This window comes from Diprion similis, chromosome 10 (assembly GCF_021155765.1).
Source record: "Diprion similis isolate iyDipSimi1 chromosome 10, iyDipSimi1.1, whole genome shotgun sequence".
Classification (NCBI taxonomy): Eukaryota; Metazoa; Arthropoda; class Insecta; order Hymenoptera; family Diprionidae; genus Diprion; species Diprion similis.
Genome location: NC_060114.1, coordinates 18,140,329 through 18,168,257, shown reverse-complemented (window position 1 = coordinate 18,168,257; position 27,929 = coordinate 18,140,329). Strand labels below are relative to the sequence as shown.

At 41.6% G+C, this 27,929-nt stretch overlaps 1 protein-coding gene across 4 annotated transcripts; it reads left to right on the top strand.

Annotated features, from left to right (window-relative positions):
• The first annotated feature begins 271 nt into the window (after nt 1-271).
• On the top strand, nt 272-27,929 carry LOC124410768 (muscarinic acetylcholine receptor gar-3-like). Of its 4 annotated transcripts, none has more exons than XR_006929619.1 (11): nt 272-525; nt 4,678-4,859; nt 5,032-5,642; nt 5,741-6,032; nt 6,770-6,896; nt 7,005-7,328; nt 8,416-8,688; nt 14,180-14,431; nt 23,837-23,945; nt 27,165-27,289; nt 27,465-27,604. XR_006929619.1 is itself a non-coding variant. In XM_046889376.1 (11 exons), exons 3-11 carry the CDS (start codon nt 5,150-5,152, stop codon nt 27,647-27,649), a joined length of 2,172 nt encoding a protein of 723 aa, XP_046745332.1. In that variant the 5' UTR covers nt 280-525; nt 4,678-4,859; nt 5,032-5,149; the 3' UTR covers nt 27,650-27,929. The 4 variants fall into 4 exon arrangements, 3 of the variants coding, with proteins under 3 accessions (XP_046745332.1, XP_046745330.1, XP_046745331.1); XM_046889376.1 differs by having other exon boundaries at nt 280-525; nt 5,741-6,020; nt 27,161-27,289; nt 27,465-27,929; XM_046889374.1 differs by having other exon boundaries at nt 280-525; nt 27,161-27,289; nt 27,465-27,929.

Below are 27,929 nucleotides of genomic sequence, written 5' to 3'. Positions count from 1 at the left end.
GTAAAACGGGGACCGGTGGATCCGTCGTGTCTTAAGCATCGTGAAGCATGCAGATGAAGAAAGGACAGGGAGACTGAGACCGCGACTTTCGGGGCTAGGGACCCAGGTGGGGGGATAAGGGAGTCTCTGCCTCCGGGAAGAGGTAGCGGCTAATTCGAAAGATGAATGCGTTCACTTATCTGTGAATGAACAGGAGCAGATCGCGCGGGCGGGATGCGCGCGCCTTGAAAATCAATGTACACTTGCCCACGCCCTGTGCCGTGGGTCCATATCGTGTTCCGTGCGAGTCGGCGGGGCTCAGTTATACCGGCCACCCGAAGTGCCGAGTGCGAGAGAAGTAGGAGGCAAGAGGCAGGAGAGACTCAAGGGTATCGCGGCGTGGGGTGTGCGACTCGCGTACGAAAGCCAAAAGGCCAACTACAGACCGAAGTTCAACACCGGGAAATGCTCACCGTCAACCTGAGCCTCCATCGGCTGGTCCATCGGTGATGCAGAAGCCCGAGGACGGCGGATGGACGTTAACGCGTGAGTATTTCATTCGCTCATTCAGGTTTTACACGGAGGTTTCTCATCAGCTCTTTGTTTCGTAGAGAGATCATGATAAGTTCGATGTGTTTCTTTTTTTTTTTTTTTTTTTTTTTTTTTTTACTATTATTATTTATATTCACAACCCTTGGCACTTTGGTACATTTTCTTTCATCTTACTTTCCTTCTTTCTTTCCAGTCCCAACTTTCCTCTGATCCCAAGCTCACTCACTCATCCATCGGTACAATTGTAGAGGATCCTTTGGTTCAAGTGTACGACTTATAGGTAACTGTTCAATGTGCACCCTGTATCGGCAGTAATTTTTGTTCAAATGGTCGGTTCGATATTGGGATTTAAATTTCTTCTCCATTGAGTATCAGGGATATTGAATTTCTTAGGTGAACAAAGGGTTTGTCTGCGACGTTTTGGGGGCTCAAAATTTTACCAGGATACATCGCGACGGCGTTTTTATTCGTAACGAATTGGTCGTAGCAAAGTTGGTTGGACTTTGATGCATGAAATATATTTCAGACTTTTAGTCCAGTGATTATGGACATGTAAGACGAAGTGTCTCCGTCTAGTGCGATTTGATGTGAATCTAAGCGTATATCCGTTCATGAAATTCGATTATTTTGTGACGAGTGTGGTAGGTACAGGGACCTCGGATAAACCGGGAAAGTCCACTGTGCAGAGCGATTGCGCTACACCCAAAACCGCCTTAAACATACCCATACCTACCCTTCTGTGGACCCACATTTCCGTCGTATTTTTCTCAATGATTAATGTAATAGGCAAGCTGCCGCGTAAACAAGTCAGCCGGCAATTGTATCCTCGGTGCCAAAGAACTATTCGTCAAGCCATTGAGAGAAAGAGATGACGAGCTACCGCCCTCACCTTATACTGATGGTGGTAACAATCACGCTGGTAACACCCTAAACCGTGGGACGTGCAGTGGTCTTTAACGTACACTTGGAAGTAGCACTTCGCTCAACTTGCTCACTTGGAAATAAATAAGTGATGTAAACATATTGCATTTTCGGTTTCACCCTTGAGTAGATATATATCAGCGGTAACAGCTGTCACGATCGCGTATTACCGTGAGTGAAGAATTTGAGAAAAGGTATTGGTTTCATGCGGACCAAAGAGTGACGAATGAGATAATTGATTTTTCAATTGAAGACTGAGTGTACAGTTGAAAGCTAAAAACTTTAGCTTCCGCAAACAGATCGAGAAGAGCGAGCTGAGAGCGATGATGAATCGTCGAAGATAAATCAAAGCGCAAAGCGATAGTAAAATTACCTATATATACAAGCCAAATATTGGAAAACCGATGGCAATTTTTGTGCGCGTACAAATAACGGCGCGGTAAGTAATTGCATGTGAAGAAAAAAGAAAAAAAAAAAAAAATTTAATCAAATCCTGTATAACATTTGCTAACTGGCTATTATTATTCGGGCGAGGCGAGCTCGGGCCACGGAACGTTTTAATCGAGAGTGTCGCTCGCGTTGCGCGCGCGTGCCTTCTTCGCCCCTGTTATACCTACACTCGCATAGCTTTGCTGCAAGTTTCCGCGGGTGGCGAAGTCTCGTTCCGGAGGAACCGGAACCGTCCTAAAGACAGAGTTTCCACCCCGGAGCGCGTATTTCGCTGGTTTTGATTCGTTGTGAGTGTATCGCGTTTCTTCTATTAGACAGGTTAACGAAAAAAAAAATGTAGTTTTTTTTCTCAGCTTATATTTAAGGAGGGGGTATGGTTTTAAAATTTTTCTTTTTTTTTTTTTTTTTTTTTTTTGCATTTTATTAAATTTGTTTTTATGACTGGACGAGATCTCAAGAATACTGTGTCAAAATTTCGTGAAGATCGGAGCAAAATTAACAGAGTTATAGAAGTTTAAGGGACCCCGCCTCTCGCTTAGTTTTGATCACAAAGCTCCGTACGAGAGTAAATAAGACGCCAGGATAAAACGCAGATAACAGCAAAATTATGCTTTAGGCATTTTTGAGATTTGTTTAATGTACGAAGCTGGCATCAATGATTTTGTGTGAGCATAGACAAAACGCGCGCTTAAATTATTCGAGTGTACACAACTTTAAAACGTTTTTTCCACACTTCATGTTCGGAAATTCGGCGATGGCTGTAACTCAAAATCTAGTGCACCGATCTTTTTTGAATTTTGTACACTCTTTCTAAACACAAATGACCAAGTAACGCTGTCGATTTTTTTTTCTATGATCATTATTATTTTTTATAAAAACAAATTAGCCGATTTTTTTTGCGAAAATCGGATTTTTTACTTCAATATGCTCCAAAAAATTGTAAAATGTCTGAAAAAAAACTTGACAGCGTTGCCTCGAGAAACTGATGAATTAATGAAAGAATTTTGATTTTTTGATCTCGGATGATCCAGTGATAAGGTACAGCCGTCACCGCTAAATAAATTTTTTTGAAGGCAACTCCGAAAATTTCCTGCCTTCAACTTAGTTTTCAATATTGTTGAAAGAAAAATTTTCGTGATATTTTTCAGATGTTGGTTTATAATACTAAGTTTGGTTTAAAAAAAAAACTAATATTACCTGCAGCGCTAGAAATTTTTTTGGAAAATGCGCCTTTTTTACGCTGAATTAACGATACCCCGCCCTTAAATGAGTAAATTTTGGTTGTGTATATCGAATAAAAACTAAAATCTTCGGTTATTACTTATAAAGTTTGTTTTTGTCTCCTTTTACGTTGATAAATAACTCTTGAAGTTTTTGCTCGATAGTATATGTATTAACAGCAGGTAGCAGCAGCACGTTGAAATAAAAAGCAAACTTTCTCGAAAAAATAAAAATTTCATTTCCAGAACACAGACAGAAAAGTTTATAAGAAAGATTAGAAAGTAGAGGCTTGCAATGTCCAATTTTAAGAAAACGCGCACTCGTCAAGCCTTACGTTACGTCTTCTGTTATTTCTACATTTCTACCGCCACCCTATCGGTGCAGCATTTACTTCAGGGTGATATGAGCAATTTTGAAAATGTCAACTATTTTTCCCCACCCCGCGTGAAACGCATTACCTGGCCGAATCATTATCACCGTGTCGTTATGCGAGGCAGATTAGATGAAGGCTATTAGGCCAAATCAAGAGAAAAAAATCTAGCCGTGGTCACTATAATAAAGTTCTTGACATATATTTCAAAATATACAATAAAAGAGTATAATACAAAATGAAAATTGGTTTTGCAGCTGTAACCAAAACAACTTAGTATGTGTTACGATTATATTTTATTATGTTCATACGTATAACTACATCTTATTTAACTATTACTCGATAATTCGATGGTTGTCCAATAGTCAATTGATGTTAGGACCTTGTTTAACTGAAAAAATATAGTAAACTAAACTACACTGGTTCGATATTGCAATTACCAAAAAATTTAGTATTGACAACTATAATCACACTTATTATAACTTTATTATAACGATACTCACTTTAATACAATTTTCTATTAACTTTAAAAGTGCAATTTTTTTTCAGTGCAGGCAACAAGGAGAAACTTTGGTTTTCACTTTGAATACACACGTATATGTTGGTAATTTTTTTCATTATTTTGTTTCCTTACATAAGTTTTACAGAGAAAGATATAAAAATCCGAAACGGGCAAATCACATTGATTTAAACGAGGACAGAGCTTCTTGCATTTACGTTTGATTCTCGTTTTCGTCATGAAATAAGTCCAGCATCCATTTTCAATACGATTAGACATTCCTTTGTTGACCATTATCTTTGAAAAGACGCATTAACGAATAGTCAACCGATGATCTGCTCCAGTGTAATTGACTCTGCGTCAAAGCTCATTGAGAACTACCATCCCTCTCGAATATATCGAAGAACTTCTTTGTATATCTGTTCTCTTTCTGTCATCATAAGTTGCAAGATCACATTGTTTTATTTATTATCCAGAGATGGGTTTTGATCATAATTACTTTTATTGTCATCTTCGTTTCATTATTAATAGCTCTGCCATTTTTTATACATATGAATTATGTATACATATTCCCTTATTTTATTTTCAGTTAAAATATTATTGAGGACGAAACCACGAATAAAATTGAATATGAAATTGTAGAATTTTCGCAGTTTCCAAAAACGTCAAACGTGTCGTTTTCCAGGTTCCAATGCGGTTATCAGTGCCATATTAACGGGGGGATCACCGTCTCGACAGCGAAATAGCTGGAGCGCGACGCCGCTCGTTGCCATGGATCCACAAGGAGGGAGATACGCGTGCCATTTGACAGGAACCGATTGTGATAGCACGACATGTCCCTCAGGAACGGGGATCCACCGTCGCTGAGTAAGCCAACATCGTGCGCTAATTAATTATTGCTATACTATCAGGGGCTCGTTGAAAAGAAGCTGAACATTCGGAGTTGGCTTTCGGAAGGAAATCGAAAAGCCTCATCACACTCCAGAGTCTTAATTTTGGGTGCCCAAGCATTTAGTGCCGTTTACCCTGTTCATTCCAGATTTCCTCGTATTGATCTTGCTTGTATCTGGAATTGGCATGGGATGTAGTTGACGATATTTCGAGTGCACGGAAGCGAGAGGAGAGTCGCGGAGAGGAAAAACGTACGTTCCGACGACATGAACGTAACAACAACGGAGAGCCTCCACCGTCACAGCAACGAGAGCCTTAATTCGACGTTCGAGACCGCATTGGAGGGTGTCGATCCAAACGTTGGGTTAACGACGCGGTACACCGTCTTCGAGATCGTCCTCATCACCATAGTCGCTGTGTGCCTCAGCCTGGCCACCGTAATCGGCAATAGCATGGTCATGATATCGTTCAAGATAGACAAACGGCTTCAGACGATATCGAACTACTTCCTCTTCAGCCTGGCCGTCGCCGATCTCGCAATCGGCCTCATATCCATGCCCCTTTTCACAGTCTCCACCCTCCTCGGTTACTGGCCCCTGGGACCCCATATTTGCGACACATGGCTCGCACTAGACTACCTGGCGAGCAACGCTTCGGTTCTCAACCTCCTCATCATCAGCTTCGACAGGTACTTCTCGGTCACCAGGCCCCTCACGTACAGGGCAAAGCGAACCACCTTCAGAGCTGGTATAATGATTGGTGAGTCAATCGACGAGACGTCAAGTTCGCACAGTTTATTATGAATGTACATCAGCATTGGAATGGCCTGGTTCACATTACTTCGTAAATATTTTCAGCTTGCGCTTGGGGAATATCCATACTGCTTTGGCCACCGTGGATTTACGCTTGGCCCTATATCGAGGGCGAACGTACAGTGCCCGACAATGCCTGCTACATACAGTTCATCGAAACGAATCACTACATTACTTTTGGCACGGCAATCGCAGCGTTTTATGTACCTGTTAGCGTAATGTGTTTCCTTTATTGGAGAATATGGAGGGAAACTGAAAAGCGTAAAAAGGATCTGCCAAATTTGCAAGCCGGAAAGAAGGACGCTAGCAAACGCAGCAACTCGAGGTACATGCATAGGTATACTGCGATCATATCATTATTACACGTTGTGCGTTAAATGTTATATGTGCTCATGTAGAAGTGGACCCAGATAACAAAATTTTTTCAGGTCTGATCACTGCTGCTACACTTTTTTATACTATCTACGCTAGTGTGTAGGGATGGCAACAACCGATTGATGCAATTCTACTCCACACCTTACGCTATTGTAGGGAGTGTAGAAAAATGTAGCAGCAAGGTAAAGACCTTAAACATTGAATTCGTACGAAGTGTACCACTTGGGAATGGTTGCTCAACGTCATGCATGCGTCGACAGTACGTGAAGTTTAATGTAAGCCCATTACTGTTTCATACGCATGTTGGAAAAGAGTTGTGAAAATTATCGATTGCTCGATTGAACACGTTGCATGTCAGAGGCTGTATTGTAGAGTCGGAGAAACGTTATCTGGGTGCGAACGAATCGAATCAACGAACAAGGCTGTTTCATGAATAGTCACTGCACGTGTAGTGGAGTTTATAACTCGTCGATGGAAGGTCTTTTCACTGCTGCCTCAGCTTTTATGCCCATTCTCTCTGTACTTGAGTAGAGTGTTATAACGTCTCATCCGTGGGTATCTACACCGCTTCATAATAAAAAGTTTGGAGTATACAGGCAGTGAAAAAATCATAAATTCTCTCGTCAGGGTGTCTATAAGGTGAAAAGAAATTTATTCAAACGTTTCCCCCCTCCCCCCTTGTTTGTCCCGCACGTTTAGCGACGAGGCTTTGGACTTGGACGAATGGAAACGGCAACGAAGCGAGTCCAGCGTCGGGGCCGACGAAATCAATACAACGTACATTACGTCGTCTTGTATCGATGGTCGTTATTCCGAATATAAAATCGTAAGTGTGTACTTACAGCAGTTCAGTACAGCTGCTGTTCATTGTATAATAACGTTCCAGTCGAGGGCTGCGACTGAAGGGTTTTAATAAACGTATAACGAATCACAGAAACATCGGCCATTTTCTTGGATCTGGCTCAAGTCTTGGTGCATCGCGTGGTGGCACAGCGGACGCGAAGACGACGACGACGATGACGAAGTCGGGGGTCCGGAAAGCAGCAGGACGGGAGTTGGCTGGGATGAAACCCTGACCCCTATATCGGCGGAGACGCCTCTTCCGAGCAACATGTCTCGATGTCCTTCTCTGAGCGTCATTCAATCCACCGGAATTTCAATCGGTCGCAATAATTCCCCGGCCTGCACGATATGCCCGAGCTACGGTGGGGTAACGGAAAAAGGTCGGCTCACCACCAAGAGTACTTCCAATGATTCGGTAGGTCTGCTATTTCATATCACTGTGCAGTAATTACCGAACTACTAGGTCTCTTAAAGTTTATTGAAAAAGTTGATCGATTGTTTGAATTTCTAAACAGTGTCTTGAACATCCCTCCAAACCTTGAACGCCCAAGTAATAACTGCACGTCGGCTACGATTTGAAGAATTTTCGAGTCCTTCCACTTGGGGAATCGTTGCATTTTAGACGCGTAAACACTGTACAGGGTGAATCGTTTAAAATAAAAAAATTGGGCGTGGCTTCTGATGTTCCAGCCACGCCCACACAGCGCGATTAATTAACACCTTGACATAGAGACAACATCCTTTGCTTTAGGGTTAGTTTTCTTCGTTTGTAAGCTTCAACTACATCCGGTACAAGATAGGGAATTATGGAGTTTCGCGGTAGCGATGAAAATGGAAAGGAAGACATAAGTTATACCGGAAACAGCGGGAGATAGAACGTAAAGCTTTTATCGTTAGTTTAGATACTAGCTGACCTGCAGCGGGTCCCTAGGCAATTCTGTGGCTTGGCTCCCTGTGGCAAGGAGACAATGACTGCCGCTAAGTGATTGCCGTGATATCGGAAACTGCTATCTCCTCTAATCGCGTGACTCTTGTGTCCGTTGGTTTTCAAGTGGGAGAGATACAGAGGGAGGCCGGATTTTCTATTGGCTTATGGGCGTGGTCTTGCTCAAACAAGACCACACCCAAACCTTTGATTTCAGGTGTCTTTCCCTACTTGTGTGGTGTCGTTTGAGTAGTAGTGTTTGTTGCTTTCCAATGCTGTGGAAGCGCAGATGCCGAGTCCTAGTTCACGGTGAACGGAAATATAAAACCACCGACATTCGGCGTCCATTGTTCCAGTCCTGAAAATTTCTAATCCATGTGGAAAAACTTGACTCCGGATTTTCAGATTCTATACAGAAATAAACGGTTTATTTTTGTTTCATTTTCATCGTCGTAATGCACTCAATTAGCACTTTCTCTAGTCCAGAGGTATAGACAGGCGATCCACGTCAACAGTCTGATATACCTCCTATGCCATGATAAATTTGGATGTAATAAAATGTGAAAAAACATTTCAGGTGTACACGATACTAATAAGACTACCTACCGCAGATGGAAACGGCCAAGCCTATGGTAGCGATGTTCCTAGCATTAAAATGTACTCAGACGACATGGTGGGTCTACGGATAAATCACGCGGTGGAGAACTTTGATGAAAACTACAAGTACTCGCTGCGTGGTCACGGCGAATGTCACGGTTTCACAGGACCCGCAGCACCGGCACTGAGACGACCTTCGCACATATCTGAAATGAGGACGCCACCGTTGAACGACAAGATAGTACCGAAGCAGGTAACGGGGGGTGGTGGAAGTGGTGGTGGTGGTGGTGGTGGTAGTGGTGGTAGTGGTAGTAGTGGTGTTGGTGGTAGGGGTTTGCTCAACAAGACGCCGAATAAGAAGAAGAAGAAGCCGCAGGAGAAGAAGGCAGACACAAAGGCGGCGAAAACGCTTTCGGCGATACTACTTGCGTTCATAATAACCTGGACACCGTACAATATACTTGTATTGTTGAAACCGTTGACCGCGTGCGTTGGCTGCATTCCTCAAGAACTGTGGGACTTTTTCTATTATCTTTGTTACATTAATAGTACGATTAATCCTGTGTGTTACGCGTTGTGCAACGCGTCGTTTCGTAGAACGTATGTAAGAATACTCACATGTAAATGGCATAGTAGAGACAGAACGGCGGTGAACCGAGGATATTATAATTGAATGATTATCGACGCGTGATGATAACACGCGAGTTACATAAAACGAGTAATCAGTTGTCGAGTATAGTAGTCGTTGTGCAGTTTGATAGTTATATTACCATTACAACCACCGTTGGAATGTCGCCCGATCATCGTCCGCGTGAATAATATATATATATATATATATATACACAGACACACACACATACACTTTCGCGTACATAAAATACATATGCAGTATATCTCATGTATACACATACCGACGAAACGGTTGGCACCTTGCAACGGGTAATAAGATAATCTCGTCGAAACGTACAAGTATAATACAATGAAAAAATAAATAAATGAACCGGCGCGGGCGCGGGCGCTGCTATACGAGCTATAGAATCGAACGAGTATATTTATAATAATAAATAACGAATGTTTTATCGAAATATTATTGTGAGAAGGTGAAGAAAAATCAGAAAATTGCGAAAAAAAACGAAAAAAACTAAAACGACGAAAAAGAAGAAGAAGAAAAAAAAAATACTCGTCGTCGTGGGGAATGACGAGAATATGAATAAATAATAAGTAAAAAACAAACAGATAAATAAATAAAGAGATAAACAGAACAAAATCAATGAATAACTAAATAAAATCGAATGCTTCCGTACCGAATGACATTCTAATAAACGTGCCAAATAAAGCTTTAAATTAGAGGTTCAAAAGTTAAGGGAGTCGTAAGAGCGAGCGCACACACGTTATATTATACATGTAACGAGACATTTTTTAAAATCTAGAATAGACATATTATCATATAATGTACTCAATCTATGTTTATATACGTGTTTTATAATAATAGGATATTGTAAATGAAAACAAAACGTTTTTTACTCTACTGTAATTAAACGAGTTGAAGATAATAAAAATATTCAATAAGTCTCGTAACACGATCGTCCAATGGTCAATAATTGTTCGTTCGCACATCATTTCACATAATTCAATTCAAATCCACCTCGAGCTTCCATCGACTAATCGAACGTTGTACGATCAAGATTTGACAAAGTGTCGCTCTCTCTCCGGACTTACTGGAAACTTGTTGAACCCCAGAATGGACACCTTGGTCGACCTTCGATTACCTACCATCAGGACAAAGTAATAACCGGGAATACGGTAAGACGAATCAGTCATTTTTGTGAAAATAGTGGGCTGATAAGATTTCAAAAGTTATTTTGCCGCACCATTAATACCGTGAGTTTGTCAAAAAGTTCTCCTTATTCGTAGATGCTACGCTGTGTATGAAAAATCGTTATCACGTATTTTTTCCGCTTTTCAACTGAGATATTGAAAGTAAGTGATTGGCCTCCTTGCAGCCACTATCAATTTGTTATCCCTCATTTGAATTTGTTCATCGAATTATATTTCAGCTTAGAATGGGTAATTGCAGCTAGTTGTCGATCGATAACGTCTCCATTGTCGGTAGCTTTTCTCGATCGGTAACCATCAGACGGTAAGAGATTTCCCGCCAGCAGGTGCTGCTGCATGTGGTTAACTCAAGACCTAAATTCAAAGGATGAACCAATTTTAGCAAACGCCTCTTACGTATGCTCCGATTTCCTAGCTGCGTCACATTACCGAGCTTTCGGTTTATTATTTTGATTCTGCGCTCTTGGAGTGACCGCGGAAGTCTGAAAATAAGTTACGTCATTAAAAAAAGTGCCGTGTTGATAAAGTGTGGTTACAGCTATGGATAGTCGGCGGATCATAATATGAAATCGCGAACACATTTAAAGTCATACAGTTATTATTCCTAGCTTTCGGGATAGATTCGAATATACGTTTTTTAATAGTCTCGCGTGTGACTGTCATCGGGCTCGGTAATTTCATCCCTCAATTAATCCTTTTCATGCTTTCGTTTGAAAGACCGATCGGGCGAGCTTTCTAAATAAAAACTGCCTTCGAGGGGGAATACCCCGCCATGCCTCGCCCCACGAACCCGTTTCTTTCCGTAGGACGGGAACGCTGCAGCCAAGAAAGCCAAAGGCAGGAGGAGGTATACGTTACACCGCCGACCCGCGCATGCTACGTATTATAATTGTATGTACTATAAATAATAGAACAAGTTTCGATCGTCGTGAAAAAATGGTACCATTCGTTCGTAACAACGAGATTTAAGCACCGATTTTTATTTCTTGACAATCGATTAAAATTGCGATTTCTCTGACAATTTGATGCTGATAACTCAATTGTCTTCATCTATTAAAAATAGTAACGATAATAATTAACCGATCTCGCAGTCCTGTCCAGTTCCTGTATTATACATGAAAAAAAAAAAAAAAAATGAAAAATATCTGTTAACTTCAATACATAATTATATGCCATACCATGAGCACGAAGCGATACGATAATGTGCAAACCGAGTGTACAAAACACGCGCGACCCTAAACGGGGGGTAAACGACGTCGCGAGCCGTCAGCTGGGCCGATAGTATGCAAAGTATATAGATGCCGCGCAGTGTCTATTCGAAAAGTAAGGAAGGACCACCTCCGTTCACCATATTAGGCGAACTTTACCTAATATGGTAACGTCGACTTCTAAATATGGCAGCAGGGGACACCCTCTCCAGCTCGCTGTGTATTGCTCCGCGTCGGTCTTGACGCGACTGCGATTTTTGGCGGCGGAACATAGGTAGGGTGAAAAATTTCCCGGTATTGGTGATTCCGAGTACCTCGGTTAAATTACAAGTGTAAATTCGTCGCGAAATTCCGGCTGGTTAGCTCGGTCCAGGTACCGGGTACTACTTCGCGACGGCGCGAGTTCGGCCCAGCGGCAGGTGGGGGGGGAAAACTGCGTGCCGCGGTCGAGACACGCGCGCTCACGTAGGTCAGGTTACGAACGAGACCGCTGCGCGCTCGCAGTCACTGCGAGACGGGCGACTCGCTCGGTTCGTTACGCTGCGTTACGTTGCGTCCCGCGTCACGCTGCGTTGCGTTACGTTACGTAGACTGGCTCTTGATAACACAACGCTACATTAGTTGACACATATACACGTGTGAAAAACCCAGACACGTGCGCAGGAACGCGTCGTGTGTCAATAAAAGTTGCGGGCGATCGTAGCGCGCGCGGTCACGCGGTCCCCTGCTACATGAATCGTTCCACGTGCTACGTCGACGACAACAACAGCGGCGACGACGGTGACGGCGAAGAGGAGGAGGAGGAAGAAGAAGAAGAAGAGGAAGAAGCAGCAGAAGAGGACAAATCAGAAACGGTCGGAAAAACATCACAAGGAATAAGAAAAATAAAAGAAAATCACATACGGGAAGTGGCAAAAGCAGCTGAGGCAGGCAGTGGGGTGGTGGTAGTAAAGTGGTGGTGCGGCGTCGCCGATTCTTGTCAAAGTTTTCACAGTTGAACGTCGCGCCATCAGTAGCGCACGCGCTCTAGAGAGCCAATCAGCTCGCTTGAAGGGCCGGAGAATTGAAACCAAATAACGAACAAACAAAAGCAAGAAAATAGTACCGAATAAAATACAAGCTCTCGAGAAACAGCCAAGTAAAGAGGAACGAGAGGAAAACGCTTCGACGCATTGATGAGCCTCATTAGTTATGGATAATCCTACAGGAAGCGGTGGAGGCGCTCGGGATTCCCAGAGATTTGCAAACCTCGGGTACAGCATGGGGATGTTGAGCGGCGACACCGGCAACGAACTTTACGCAACGCACACCGCGCATCCGCCGCAATCGCAGCCACAGCAAGGCAGCCGCGGCATGTCAGCCTCACTCGCTTCGCTCAACTCCCACGGAGGCGGAGGGGGCGGCGGTGGAGGCGGGGGCCGTGGCGGTGGCGGCGGCGGCGGCGGCGGAGGAGGGGGAGGCGGCATGCTGTCAGGAGGCGCGTCAGCGTGCAGCATGCCTCGCTCGGCGCACAAGAGAACCTCGTCTGACATGTGCTACGATCATCAGGACTCGATCGTGACGGGTCGCTCGATGACGACGTCTCAGGGCGGTCCTGGGGGAGGCGGAGGCGGTGGTATCAACGTGATCAACGTTAGTGGTGGTGACTGTGTCCCGGACAATTTGGACGACACTTTTGCGTCGCTTAGCCAACCGAAAAAATCTCCCCCGTCTAACGGGAAGAAAACCAAGGGGCGTGTCAAAATTAAGATGGAATATATCGACAATAAGTTGCGCCGTTATACCACTTTCTCGAAACGAAAAACTGGAATTATGAAAAAGGTTCGTATTTACCTTGCTTGTTCGCACGCTCCTCGTCGTCGAACCATCTTTCAATGATCCAGATATCATCCTCTCCGCCTTTCCTACTGACACCTTCGACTCATCTTCGGAGCAACTACCGCTACCACTAACAACACTATATATTACGATTACCATCAGGCCAAAGAGAGACGCACTAATTATCCTAATAATGAGAAACCGATGTCTGATCACCTTTTCCATTAAAATTCCAACGAAAGTCTCAAGTCGACTTGCTTGTCGTTCACCGATAACACCTTACTAATAAGAGAAGAGAGAGAGAGAGAGAGGAGAACGAATTTCCCCTGCCCATACTAATCCAATGGCTGAATAGACCGATGACACAGGCCAGGGAAATGAGTCCTTGAGTCGAGCACTTGATAATTCAGCGAACCCTCTCCACTTTCGTCATCTCAACTCAGAGGAATAAACAAACTCTTCAAAATTCTTTTAGCCTTAGTTTCCATTACTCTTAGTTTTAGTCTCCATTACTCCTATAAACATGGTTTTGTAGTATCTAAAAGTTTTAAACGTGTACGGTTTATCGTGGAAGATATAAGCAAAGGATATAAAAACCTGAGATTCATCATTAGACTTTTGGAGGTACGATAACTACGCTTTTTTTTCAATCCTCCTACTACCCATTGCATCATGATTTTTATCTACCACTACATGAAACAGTTAATTCTCTGTAGAAAATTCATGCGTGCATACAAAACTGAATATGAAATATCTAAAAATGGACAGATGTAAAGTAAAATGTATCCGAACGTACAATAATTATATAACTTTATGCACAATCGACAGTAATTTAAGGAAAAAACGAAGAACATGGACTAACCTAGCGATAAATATTTCCAGGCGTATGAACTATCGACTCTGACGGGAACTCAGGTGATGTTACTAGTGGCCAGCGAGACGGGTCATGTCTATACATTTGCGACGAGAAAGTTGCAGCCGATGATAACTAGCGAGGCTGGTAAAGCTCTGATTCAGACGTGCCTGAATAGCCCGGACCCTCCATCATCCGGATCGACCGGGGACCAGCGGATGTCTGCTACCGGCTTCGAGGAGACTGAACTGACCTACAACATTGCTGATGAGGAGCAGAAAGTAAGGCAACTGGTGTACGGCCCGCCGCATGGCGGGGCTCTCCAACCGCACCCTGGCTACGCCGCACCACCGCATGCGCCCGCGCCCCATCAACATCACCTCTTAGCTACCCACCACCCGCAAAATTCACCCTCCCATCTTGTACCGTGCTCTAGTCCTGGACCTATGCTTGCTGCTGGCCCATACCAACAGTCCTGTCCGTCCCCCCTGCCACCCCACGCAACCTACCATCCGCACATGTCGCATTCTCATCCGCAGCGGTAGTTGAGAGAACAGACAAACGCCTTCTGGTTATTCAAAATTTCGGGCCTCACCCGAAAACTCTGGAAGCTCAAAAATTTGATCTAGACTCACGGAGGAGGTATGATACGCATTTCAAAACTCGCCTCTTCGTTCACTCCACACTCAGCCATATCATGCTAATTTCAGTCTAGTCGGTTGAAAGATTTTTATATTTGACTTGTTCAGGCTTCGTAGTTAGCTGATCATTCGATACGTATGAAATCTTTCGTGTGTATTATACAAACTTTCTTTGCTTGGCTTGGGTGTAAAATGGAAAATTAATTAGTCGAGTTGAATTGTTTTTTTTTTTTTTTTTTCTTTCTTTCTTCTTCTTCCCACTTCTTTTACTTGTGTTTTTCATTACGATCCAGACTACTACGTTTTAGAAAATATATAAAAAAAACTATTTATCTTTAATTAATTCTAGTCTTTTCCAGTATTCTTCAAAGTCAGGTACCGTCCAGGTCCAATTATAATACACGAATTGTGCAAGGGTGCTAATTATTAGATCGTGTAATGTCATGTTTTTATGATGTCATCTTGAGTCGCCTCGTGTCAAAATGTTTCACCAAAATTCCGAGCGTCAAACCTGTAATACGTACGCGTACTTAAAGCTCCCCAGATCTTAAAGTCAAATTTATACTCGTTGTTTATTGTATCAGCTGAGCTCGCGTGGTTAGCACAGCAAGAATTACTTTGTTGAAAATTACACAATTTTTTTTCCTCAAGCATGAGTTGCAAAAATACTTGATCGTGTCAAAACAATTTCCAAGCAAAACTTGGATCATTTTAACAACGATTAAATGCATCCACTTTTATACAAGTATTTCAATGATATTTTACAATAATCACGTACAGCGAAGGTTTTCTTACTTACCGATATGACATGGCCAGAAATATCCAGTTGGCGTTTGTCCCGACGAACGTTTATCCCCAAAGCCCGCGTACACAATTTCGTCTCGTATAATTGTTTGATTTGATTTTATTTTTCTTCTACTTAAAAACTTGGCTTACGTTGTTTTGCGTAGGTTATTTTGTATAATTTTACTTCTATGAATGAATTTCATATTAATTATTATACCGTCGACGAGCTTGGGAATAAGAAAAATCTCTAGGGGATATCGGGATCTGCAATGCACGCTCGGGATTGCTGTTCTGTTTTGGTTGCGTTGCTTGAACGGGTACCTATATCTTAGCTATTCAATTATCTGTCCAAAGACCCTCGTCTCGCGAGCGTTAAGTTGTTTTTTATTTTTTTTTTATTCTCTCTTATTTTCAATTGTATTTAATTGAAATTTTTTTTTTTTTTTTTTTTTTTTTTTCTTGAAGCAAACGTTTATACGAATTAGACAGGCTTGATTTCGTTTAACGAAAAGGAGATATCTATATAAATGAATATATATTTACATATACGTGCGACTCGTTGGACTTACGCGAAACTTGACATAGTGAAGGAACGTTTTTGCATTTAAAGGATAAAAAAAAAAAAAAAAAAAAAATGAAGGAAAAGTGAACAAAAAAGCAAGTAATAATAATAATTTATAGTATATTTATTGAACAAAGTTGTATATATATTTTATCACAACTACACTGTCGAGAATCGGTGGATATACTGCTTTAATCGTTTTAAATATAATTTTAAAAAATCATGTGTGACAAGTATATCGTTGAAATATGACGATTCAACGATTATATACCGTGAAGTATATTTTATATTCAGAAAATCTGAAGAAAACGAGTGAGAATTGGAAAAGAAGTATGAAAAGAAAATTATAAATATAAATACAAAAATAATCAAAAGACAGTAGATACTTCCGCAAGTATTTGTTCATAGAATCGTGTCATAGCAAGATGACAATCGTCAATCGGCAAACAGTCAATCCGGTGCTGTTAAATAATTTTTAGATGAATTTGTTAAAAATATCGAGTTATATATATATATATATATATATATATATATATATATTTGCCAGAAGCAACGTGAAAAGGAAAAACTCTTGAAGAGAAACAAGTAAAAAAATCAAGCCTTACGTGCTCGTCGGCGTTCTCTTTGTTGAGAAAATTTTTTTTTTCAATACGAACAGAGCGTCGATCGGCAACTTCGATAATTATATCCAGTAACATTCAATTAAATTATTACTAAATCGAATCAGAGAATTATAGTACTTACATTTGTCGGAAAATAAAGAAAAGACAAGACCCGTGAGCCCCGCCAGGATTCAATTGCAATAAATTGAGTAAATAGTATCGTTGATGTTTGTTGTAATGTGTTGTTGTAGAGTGGCATGTGTATTATTAGTAATTAGTTTTTATGTTTCCATTAATTTAATTCTTTATTACGATTACGATATTATTATTATGGTTATTATTATTATTAATAATATTATTACGATTTTTTATTTTTAATATTTTATTCTGTTTTTGCATAGTTTTTTTTTTTTTTTTTTTTTTTTTAAATCCAAAATTCTTTTCCATTTTATTTTATTTATTTTTTTGTTCTTCTATCCTTATTACCCGTCGATATTTATTTATATATATTTGTGTGTATGTGTATATATATATATACACATATATACATGTATAAACTTGTAGAGGCACTTCTCTTGTGATATGTGCAATTGTGCATGTGTGTTTTGTATATTTGTATAATCAAAAACTTTAGTGAATCAAACCGAAATACATTATTCCCTGACTACACACGTGCGGCAAGTAAAAAAAGAGATATACATACATACATACATATGTATTGTGTATAAGATCGAAGGCGATCGTTTCGGTAGGTAAATTTCACAAGTATACCTTACCCCCCTATCCTACTAAACGGTTTTCACTTAGTTTTACACTGTGCAGTATGTTTGATTTCTTCTCGTTGGATGATCGTTTTGTGTTGTTTTTTTCTATCAAGTTTGAAAGTAATCCATTGTTTAACCCTATTTTTGCGAGAGGCTTGATAATTGAAGACTGTCCGAAACAAGAAACATCTCGCGTGCGTACAATTTTACGCCTATAAATAATTGGGTACTGAGATTTGATTAATTTCACCATGAAAGAAAGCTCCGAGCCATGTTCATCGACTCGCACGCGACTCTTGGCTGCCGTCGAGTGGCCCTCGGGCTATCAATGAGTCGTATCTATCCTACGCTCTATCGAACAGCAGTTTTATACGGAGTTGTAAAGTAATTATAAACCGTTAACACGTCTGTCATTATCGCGTTCGCAGGCAGTCGTATGATGTACGCTGTCCTTTTCGATGGAAAACTATTCTCTTCGGACCGAGGCGCAACATTCATTGAAGTGATTTGAGCATAAGAAAGATTTTTATCTCCTTCGAGTCTCACCGCGAAAGCGGCAGTCGCTTTAACCACAATGACGTGGACGTCTTACGCATTATACATATATATTTCTTAACATCTAGTCTGTAATGGTCGCACCCATGTGTCTAATCATTATAAATCTGAGCCAAAGGAAATAATTGAATAGCGCGGTACGGTAGCGCTGCGGATGGCTTCTGGTGCACCAGGTGCGACCGGTCGATGGTGCAGTAGCTGGAGCGATCGAGAACCTGCCCTCCATATACGGCAAGGAGGCCTTTGTCAAAGACAACTTGACACACCTTATATAGAGGCAAAGAGGTGCACATAAAGAGTCGAAGCGAGGCGGGAAGGAGACAGTCGCTCCAGGGCGGAATGGATCTACTCACACACACCCCCCCCCTTCTTTTGCGGAGACGAACGTTCCTACCGTTCCGTAAGTTTCAATAAATTCGTGCCACATTTACCGGAAGTTTTTTAAGATTGAGGAACCCTGTGCGTTTTAATGATTGAAAACATTCAAGAAAGGTGGAAAATGATATAAAAGCTTATGTAGCGCCTGTCGCCACCCTGCAGGACGAAGAAGCGCTGCAGGTCGGTGGAGAAGCGGAGAGACGAAGGAATGGAACTGGAACGCGTGAGCCGGGAGTTTTTCCTGGAAAATGTAATCCCGCTATCGCTAATTAGACGCGGGAAAAGGCCGTGCGAGTATTGCGCGTTTACTCGGCCACCTGTTACGACTTGTAACCACCATTGCACATTACAATCATTCGACAGGTGTCATATCGCAGGCAACGCTTTCGATTATATGGACCTCGAAACTCGTTCCAATTGGTACGGAGAAAATGAGGTGGCGGTGTAGCAGTGGGTAAACCCTCAAGTTCTCGAAAATTGCTTTTGCTCTCTACTTATTATCGCGTAATCCATGCGTAATATTAGCAAAGCTTCCTGTCTCTCGGCAGATAAAAGGTTAAAAACCTATTACCGCGAACCGCGGTTATCTCATCCCACGAGATCTTCCATGAACTCTGATGTTAGGTAAGGTTAGGTCAGGTTAGGTCGTGTTGTGCTGCCTTTTGCATTCGTCTCTTCATCGAAACTCAAGTGAAGAACCCTTCTTCCGGTCTGAGATCCGTGTGACGGTCCCGCCCTGTTTATAACCGTCATTCTGCCCTCTGCGGGGGTTAAGGATGAGCTTTCAACACCGCTACAGAAACAGGGCGAATATTCGCGTTAAGCCACCTTCAGATTGGCTTTGCGATTAATTATTTTTTTTGTTGTCATTATTACTGCCATTTTTCTCCCCATTGCCTTAAGAGTATTCTCCAGAATCTTAAAAACTTTCTGAGACCTGAAGTCAACGCAAAACAGTGCAAATTTGACTGGCATAGGAATGGACAGAAGTAAAAGCGGACAGAAGTCAAGACAAGTGAGAAACTTCAATCTGCTTGAACCTCTCCAGAGTGACAGAAAGATGAAAGTGGCGTTCAGCTGAAGTATGAAGACTGCATCGCCACTGTCTGCACGTGCGGAATTCCACGAAAGAGACACCGTGGTTCCAAAAATTTACCACCGTACGATGTGGTTTTTCGAAACTAATTTATGGTTTAGTACTTGACGATTAGTCTTGATTAGTGTACCGTTTGGTTAATATGACTATGGGTATGCTTTCAATTGCGCTTACCTCTACGTCATACTCCAATCGGTATGCATACGTATAATAATTTTGTGCAAACAAAGTTAGGGCGATTAATTTGTCGACGAATCGTCGCGACATGGCTTCCTCTCTTTCTCAACAATCCTCTTCACGGCGTCGACAAGGAGTCATGCTCTCTTCGTAGAAAGAGATAAGCAGAGGAAGAGATGAGATCGTCTGGTCGACCGGTTACCCGCGATAATCGTTGGTACTTACGCGACAATATAATCGTTTCTCACCTCGTTTACAGGTATAACATACCAGGTGCTCTGGACGATGAAAAAGACGGGAAGAAGAGGGGTTTTTCGAGTATCACATGCATGTATGCATATACCTATGTTTATAGTAACATGGAGAGAAAAAGAGAGAGAGAGATAAGGAAGAGAGGAGGCGTGGCCGAGTTTTTTCCGCTCGGTGCGATGGTATATAGGTATAACATTTGTAACGCCGCGTCTGCGAGGTATATCATGCGAATAAAAGAGATATACGACCGAGAGAGAAAAACAAGAAAGACAAAGATATATATATATATATATATATATATATATATATATATATATAAGAGGGGAGCGGGCAGAGATGGAAGGGAGAAAAGAGGAAGCCCCGATCGAGAAGAAGAGGCGCGCAGGTGATTTTGTAAATTTGACGCGCGATATCACGTCTACAACCGGGCACGGGCTCCCGTAGGTGCCCGTCGAGTTGAGTCGCGATGGCCATATAAGGAGCGCCGAGGCACGCATCTTTCCCCTACCGAACCACGCTCATGAGCCTCTACACCACGTACACCTCGTACACCGTTACACCCATACTCACAATCAGACCGAGGCTCGTGCATGCGTTTATTCATCTTCAATTGTTCATGCTTGTTTATGTGTAATATATATACTTACGCTGGCATGCGCACGCACTGTATATACTGTAAAGAAATTTCAGTGAAACCGCACGCGAGCTACCGCAGGTATGTTCCGACTGTCGATGATGGGGTGAATTTGGTATAATCCGAGATCGGAAGGTGCGATTTCGATGATATGTAATTGGATGTGGTGCCAACCAATTGGAAAAACTATAAGTAAATTGAAGGGAGAAAAAAAACATATGTGAAGGATGATTTGCAAGATATATAAGTATGCCAATTGCCAACGTGACAGAAACTCGAGTGCCACTTGAGAGAGATCAGCTTCCCACCAAAACACCATCGACATAACTTATATCTGTCCTCGTTTTTTGCTCGCCGTGAAGAAAATCCGGGTAGATGGCCGTCTGGATCTCACGCTTATATATGTAGTTTGATTCGCACAGATTATTTTTATTGCGCGCTTCGTGAGACAATCACCGACTTGCGGAAAGAAACTGCATGTATACGCAGAAATTAATATAATTTTTCTCAAAATTCACTAAGCGTAGAGAGAACGAGTGAAGAGCGTATTATAATCTGCGTATCAGGCCAATTTGTCAGTTCAGATCATATGTATGTAATTTTATAGCAAAGTCTGTAGGTGGTGGGTAGCACACGAGTATTCGGACAACAAATATACATACATATAAGTGGATTTGTAGTTGAAGTTAAAATTGTAATTTTGGAACGGAGATGGACCTTCCCGTTTAGCTTGTGTATCCCTACAGCGGTCATACGTCAAAGTCAAACGTTTGGTAAATCGAACGCTCATTCCGAAAATACTATAGTGTTATAACATCGACGGAAACAGCGCGCCACTGATGTGAAATCGCAAATTCCTATATTCAAGTGACGTTTACTCGAGCAATGGTAGCCTGTAACAGGTTAACCATATGGTAGAAGCCTAGGCCTGATGAAAATCATGTTCCTTCGTCCAGGTATAACGAGCCCTGAACCGATGCAGGCAACAACACGGCTCGAGCAATACACATTCGGAAACAGCTAATGCTTGTACCTGGGAATATACATAGATATACATAATCCGCGTTTTCCGCCCGCGCGATTATCTCACGTCTCGATTTGGCACTAAGCATCCCCTCCAACGGATTCGATGGACCGTGTTTTATACCTTTTCCTCCTCCACAAACCGCCTCTTTTATTTCTTGACCGCTGCCGTCGCTTCGCACGCGCCGCGATACTTCTGTCTGTATGGGGCATTCGCGATATTTTACTCTTTCACAGGTGCACGAACGCATGCAGGTTACTATACGCGGTATAATTGCAGGTTATGGGAAACTCCCCAGTGCCTATTTGGCCGATTCATTAGCCGTGCAGTCTAAACTCGTCGAGGAAGGTTGAACTATGCGTGGAAAAATGTAAACCCATGACACACCTCCCGCAGCTGACCGTGTTAAAATATTGCAGGTATGTGCCTTTAAGAAATGAGACCGTGTCAGTATTCACTCGTTTCCCAAAGACGCGATATATAATGAAAGTGCTGAAAGAGTGGGTGCAGGAAAATCCCCTTTATATGGCGGCCATTTTTACGCGCACTCTCCTGCACTCGAGTTGACGGTACCAACATGGCAGGCATATTATTATACTTTTACAATTGACTAGCGTATGAAAAATACAACATCGTTATCATGACAGTAATTACAACCACCGAATTTTTGGCCAATCAAGTCGTGGCTCTTGACTCCAACGTTTCACCTGACACCTGCAGATGCCGATGAGACAAACTATCAATGGACTTCTGATGAGTTCGAAAGTCTTTGAATAACTTGGCATGAATTCAAGTGACTTGAAAATTATTTCAACGACCTTCGCCCGCGTTCCGATGACTTCAGGCCACTTGAAATAATTTATCATCGTTTCATATGGACTTGAAGAGTTACAAGTTCACGAAACGTCTCAATTCAAAGAGTGGGCAACCGATGAAATCAACAACCAACCGTAAAACAGGGTTGATGACACACATGTACCCGAATGCAGATTCTTCGAAATTGTACCGTACTTTTCAAATCTAAAAGTGAGAAAGCTGATACAAGTAAGCTAAACAATTCGGAACTCCTCTCGTTGAAGATACCTCGCAGTGCGGAGTTTTATCGTCAGTTATTCAGCTTCCCATAGATTGCCATTTGAACAAAATTGGTTCGGACTATAATGTCAAATAAACGACATTTCTCTAGCGTCATATCCATAGCACCTTAGGTTCATTATTATATCCGAGTTTCTCGTGATTAAAACGTTCGAACGTGCAATTCGCTGTGTTTGTTGACTCAGTCAGTCGAAAATACATGCCTAGGTGCAAACGTAGTGTCTTCAAGAACGCCACTTCAAGATCGTCCGATCGGTTAGGAATCGCGGGTCAATTAATGTAGTGCGGGGAATTACAATTAGCTAATTAATTAGCCATCTTACGGTATCGAACCGGTGAGATACGTAGGTATGTCCGCAGACTTTCCATGCGTTCTCATTGCGTATACGTCTAATCAGACGTATAGTTGCGATAGGTCCTCGCACCGATATACGTATTGTGATGATGATTTATTGACACATGGTATCAAAATATAAAGAACACTCGGGCATACATATATCTGTAATAAGTATGGTCTCATGCATCGCAGACCCCGTCTTTAAAAACGAATAATATAAACTTAACGGCCGCTCGATTCGCGTCGATAATTGTTTTCTCCATAGTTTCTATACAAAATGGCGGACGTTTAATGGTACCTGGAAATATTCTTAACGGGTTACGAGCTGCGCCGGCGATTTCCTCGCGGCCCCGCGGTTCGCACCGGCGGAATCAGACCTTATACGAACAAGACGTAGAGCCGCGACATCGCGCTAAAAACCATTTCCGGTCGTCCTTCGTCTTTGTATAATGTTTTATTTTTTTGATTTTCTCTTTCTTTTGTTCGCTTGTGTGCCGGTCACTGTTTTTCATTTTTTAACTAGCATCCTCAAATTCTCGGTGTGGCTCCAGCGTGAAATTTACCGTTTGAATCAATGTACAGTAAAATGCCTAAATGTCTTAACTTTCCGACTAACTTGTCTTCGGTCCTAAATAAAATTAAACTCCATTTTGTTTCGGACCAAAAACAAGTCAACCGAAAGGTTAGGGCATTTAGTCATTTTATACTGTACAGCGTATCTTGCTTACAGAATTATGGATACGTAAAGGTTGAAATTCTAGCGTAATTTTTCTGTTTTTGCAGGACGACGTCGCTTCACCGAGGTCCGACGTTTGCGGAAACGACAGCGACGTGGATTCGAGCGACGGGGAATCCCCTGGGGTTGCCAAGGAACAGGGCAAGAATCATGCTGGTAATATATATACCTATTGCATTTTCACCCTCTAGGTCGATGCTGTCTACATGCTTGTGTACATTCTTTTTTTCTTCATCTTCCATTTACAGCTTTCTTCAAATCCCGATAGAAACGTTTACACTCGTGGAATTCGCAGTTTCCCGAGTTTTATCGAGTTTTATCGGGTTACTCGTTCAGACTCATCTTCAGTTCAATTCTCTTCTAGATTACTTACAATCTCATCAAACCTTGTTAAAAACCACATCATCATTTTGTTAAATTTTCATAAATTTGCATGGATATCTTTATTATGATACATTTCGTTCCAATGGTCAATCTCGGCATGAGGAGTGAACGATTTTCGTTGATTTACTGCAAACTCGATCGCAGTTTTGCTGCAAAGCTTCATTGAATTTAGTCAATTTTATGTATGTCTATCTTGTAAAAGCTTCGTTAAATTGTTGAAAAGTTTTCTTAAATTTCATTTACACAGTTCATTGAACTTTGCTGTATAGAATAACTGTATCAGATACCTTTGATCGATATTATATACATGTTTTTCAAGATTTTTTTTTTTTGTGCCATTTGCAACTATACAGTATATTTTGCAATACAAGAAATCAGGCTTTATATTCGATGCGCTAATTCTGTACGTCAAACACATGGAAATAAATAATCGTGTAACTGCATGTTGACCGCGTAGGCTAGGCGATATAACTGAACTTCGAAATTGTTTTCAAGCAGCCCACACATCGGGACTCGATCGAGCGAGAGATCATGTCTAATGATAATTTGTATTCATATATATATATATATATATACATATATATATGTATGTGTAATGAGCAAAATAGGTTTGACATACGTTATAACTTAAGCGCATATGAAGGTATATACGTGATATTACTTCATTAGGATCGGATGCTCATAATACAGACGTTGCATGGTGTACGTATATCAATTCTCCCTTATGCATACATTCATTTTTACCAAATCGTCAATCGATCAATCAGTAAAAACGTGATGCCAGCGGCATAAAAATCCAAAGATCATAAGATAAGAGGGTCGAAGGGTATCCGAAGGAGGTCTGTACATGCGGGATTTAAGGATCTTCCTGATCCGTATAGGTTATGCTCCACACAATACGTGGATGGGGCATGATTGATGCGCGGCTTAAAATATTAATATCCCTGGGGAGCAACCGCCCGCAGAAGGCGGTGAAGACGGCGAAGGGGGTGATGATGTTGGAAAGAAGGATGCAGGTACAAGAAATAAGTGAAGAAAGAAGAAGACGGGGATAATGTCGTGGCGTGGCGAACGCGCGCGTATATCTGGAATGGTAAGTCTGGGAAGGGCGAGAGGGGGCGCAAAGTACGCGCCGCTACTTACTATGCGAGGTGCGTACGCGATGATGGGGCGAGGATGCCTTTAACTCCCGTTTAAGGTCTGGTACGCTCGCATGACCAAACGGAGCAGCGGCGCGCTTCCTAACTCGGAAGTATCCGGTCGAAAGCGGTAGCGCAGGTGTACAACGCTTGCACATAAATATAAATACTAATGCGAAGACTGATATGCGTTGTAGGGAACGAGGGAGGGGGGGGGGGGGGGCATCATTGCCGTCGCCACCGAGAACGTACCCCTGGTGAATCGTTAAACGGCGATCGTCGATCGATCGAATTAGCGAAATATAACCGATCCACCACCTCCTCCTCCTCCTACTCATCCTCCTCATCCTCCTCCTCTCCTGCGCGTCTCTTGTTATACAGTCTGATGGGCACCGGCTATCATTTCGAGACACTACACTCCTCATCCCATATTTCCTTGATTTATCGTTGTCGTCATTTCTGCAGGTATTTTAATAGGTTATGTTAATCGAGGAGTGCGATTTTGAGGCATAGTCTATACATCGTCGGGCATCTTTTTTTCGTTTTAACATTACGAGGCTGAAGCTAGTAGCTATAGCAGCGAAAATTAACACCCTGGTGAAAATGATTTCTATAATTTTTAAGAATTGTTAGGGAAATTTAAACGATTCGTATAATTTTATGCGAAAAATAGCGTTTCGTATAAAATTGTAAATATGAATAGTTTCTTATACAAACTTGTGGATTTTTGTGAAAATTTGTATCTTTTGTCAGTAGAAAATTTTACAAGATTCTTGACTTTTTAACGAAAATTAACAATTCTTTACGAAAAACTATGCATACCTACAATTTTCTACGAAATAATACGAAACGTTCCGATTTCTTTAAAAATTCGTATAGCAGTAGAAATTTTTACCAGGGCAGCCAAAAGTTTTAATATTCATTCGAATAAGATAGCGAAGTCCGAAATTCAAGATTTTGTTAAATACCTTGAACCCCCAATACTTTCATAGAATTATAAGGACAAAACTGAGCTGCATTTTTCTGTTTCCAAAACGTTTAACACGTTTGGCTGCTACTTCTCGCTGCTAGCTCGCAAGTTCGTTTCAACATTCTCAGTTCTCGAATAGCGTTCTGTTTCATAATTATTGTGTCACCACTCGGATAGGCATGTCGAAGATTCGAAGAATGTGTACCTACGAAGTTTTGATCGATCATGCTTAATCACAGTTACGCTTTCGCTGATGATAAATTTAAAAAATTCACGAACACTTCGAGTCCAATACAGCGACAAATGGTGAAGTGACGACTAAAAACAGAGCGAACTATATACTTGTTTATATATAGGCAGAAGTTGGATCAGTAACAATTTAAAAATATGATGAAGCTGGATTGATTGAAATTTCGTGTAAATTTTGAAAAGATGAAGTTCAATTTACAAAAATGGTGGAGCTCTTTATTTTATCACTTTTGAAGAGTGGCTTCGTCGACGTTTAGTCACGTTCTCCATGGGACTGTAATTCGTACTCCCGATTATCATGACAGACTCTGCAACAAGATGGTTGAAAATTATTTTCAAATTCTCCTCGATTGATTGATTATTCCAAGAAAATGGCCCCTGCCGCGAACCGTAAAGAATCAGAATAACCCCCCGTCGTGTCATTGAGCGGATTGATTACAGGCACATTATGCGACACGTGATTGAATGGAGGTACTGCATTATTCTCAACGTGATCACGCGTTGACGCGTGAACGTGATTTTTGAATATGTACAACGAGCATCTGCTGTGAATCGTCGACATTTTATGTACGAGCGTAAATGACCGTGAATTATTCACGAAAGGAGGTAATTAGGACTTAATTTTTCAGGTAGCATGTCGCCCTTTGCATCCGGAATGATTTATCCGATGCCTCAGAATGTCGTCTACTCTCCGAGCCCCGGCGTTCTCCTCAGTATCGGGCAAAATGGACAACCGGTGCAAATACCCCAGGATGCAGGTATTTTTACCCTTATTTCTTCAACGTCGAAGTTTGATTTTCTAATTTTCCACTTGCGATTGAACAGACTTTGCAAATCTATTTTCAAAAGAAGTGAAAAATCCGTCGGAAGAAACACGTCAACCATTCGTGTTTCAAAATCGAGGATACAGTAGATCGTCATATCTCGTTTCAGGCGTTTCGTCGACGGGTTCTGTGCAGAACAGTCAACAGTTCATCACAATACCTTTGAGCGTCGCGATGACAGCAGCAGGTCTCTCAGTGCCGATATCATCGAAAGTTTTGTCGCTACCGGATTCGACGTCCTCATCGTCACCGCATTCTGACCTACCTTCGGATCTCACGAAAAGTCGGAAATGACCTTTCAGCTGCATACAAATCATAAAAAAAAAAAAAAATATATATGTTTTTTTAAAAACGCTAGAAGGAGTAATTGGGGCTCGGTAATTAAATACGTGTGTAACAAGCCCTACTGGAGCGCGGAAAACAAAAATATACTTTCATAATATACTCGTGTCAAAGCAATTATATTTATAGATAAATAATAATTTTAACTATTATTATGAATCGTACGTTTCTAATAACTATATACATATGTATATATTATATGTATACCGATGTTGTGTTGGTATTATTGTTA

Coding starts and splice junctions, on each gene's coding strand:
- LOC124410768 (XM_046889374.1), top strand. CDS start 5,150: ATGAACGTAACAACAACGGAGAGCCTCCACCGTCACAGCAACGAGAGC. Junction 6,897..7,004: donor GTTATTCCGAATATAAAATC/GTAAGTGTGTAC, acceptor AACGAATCACAG/AAACATCGGCCATTTTCTTG. Junction 7,329..8,415: donor AGAGTACTTCCAATGATTCG/GTAGGTCTGCTA, acceptor AAAACATTTCAG/GTGTACACGATACTAATAAG.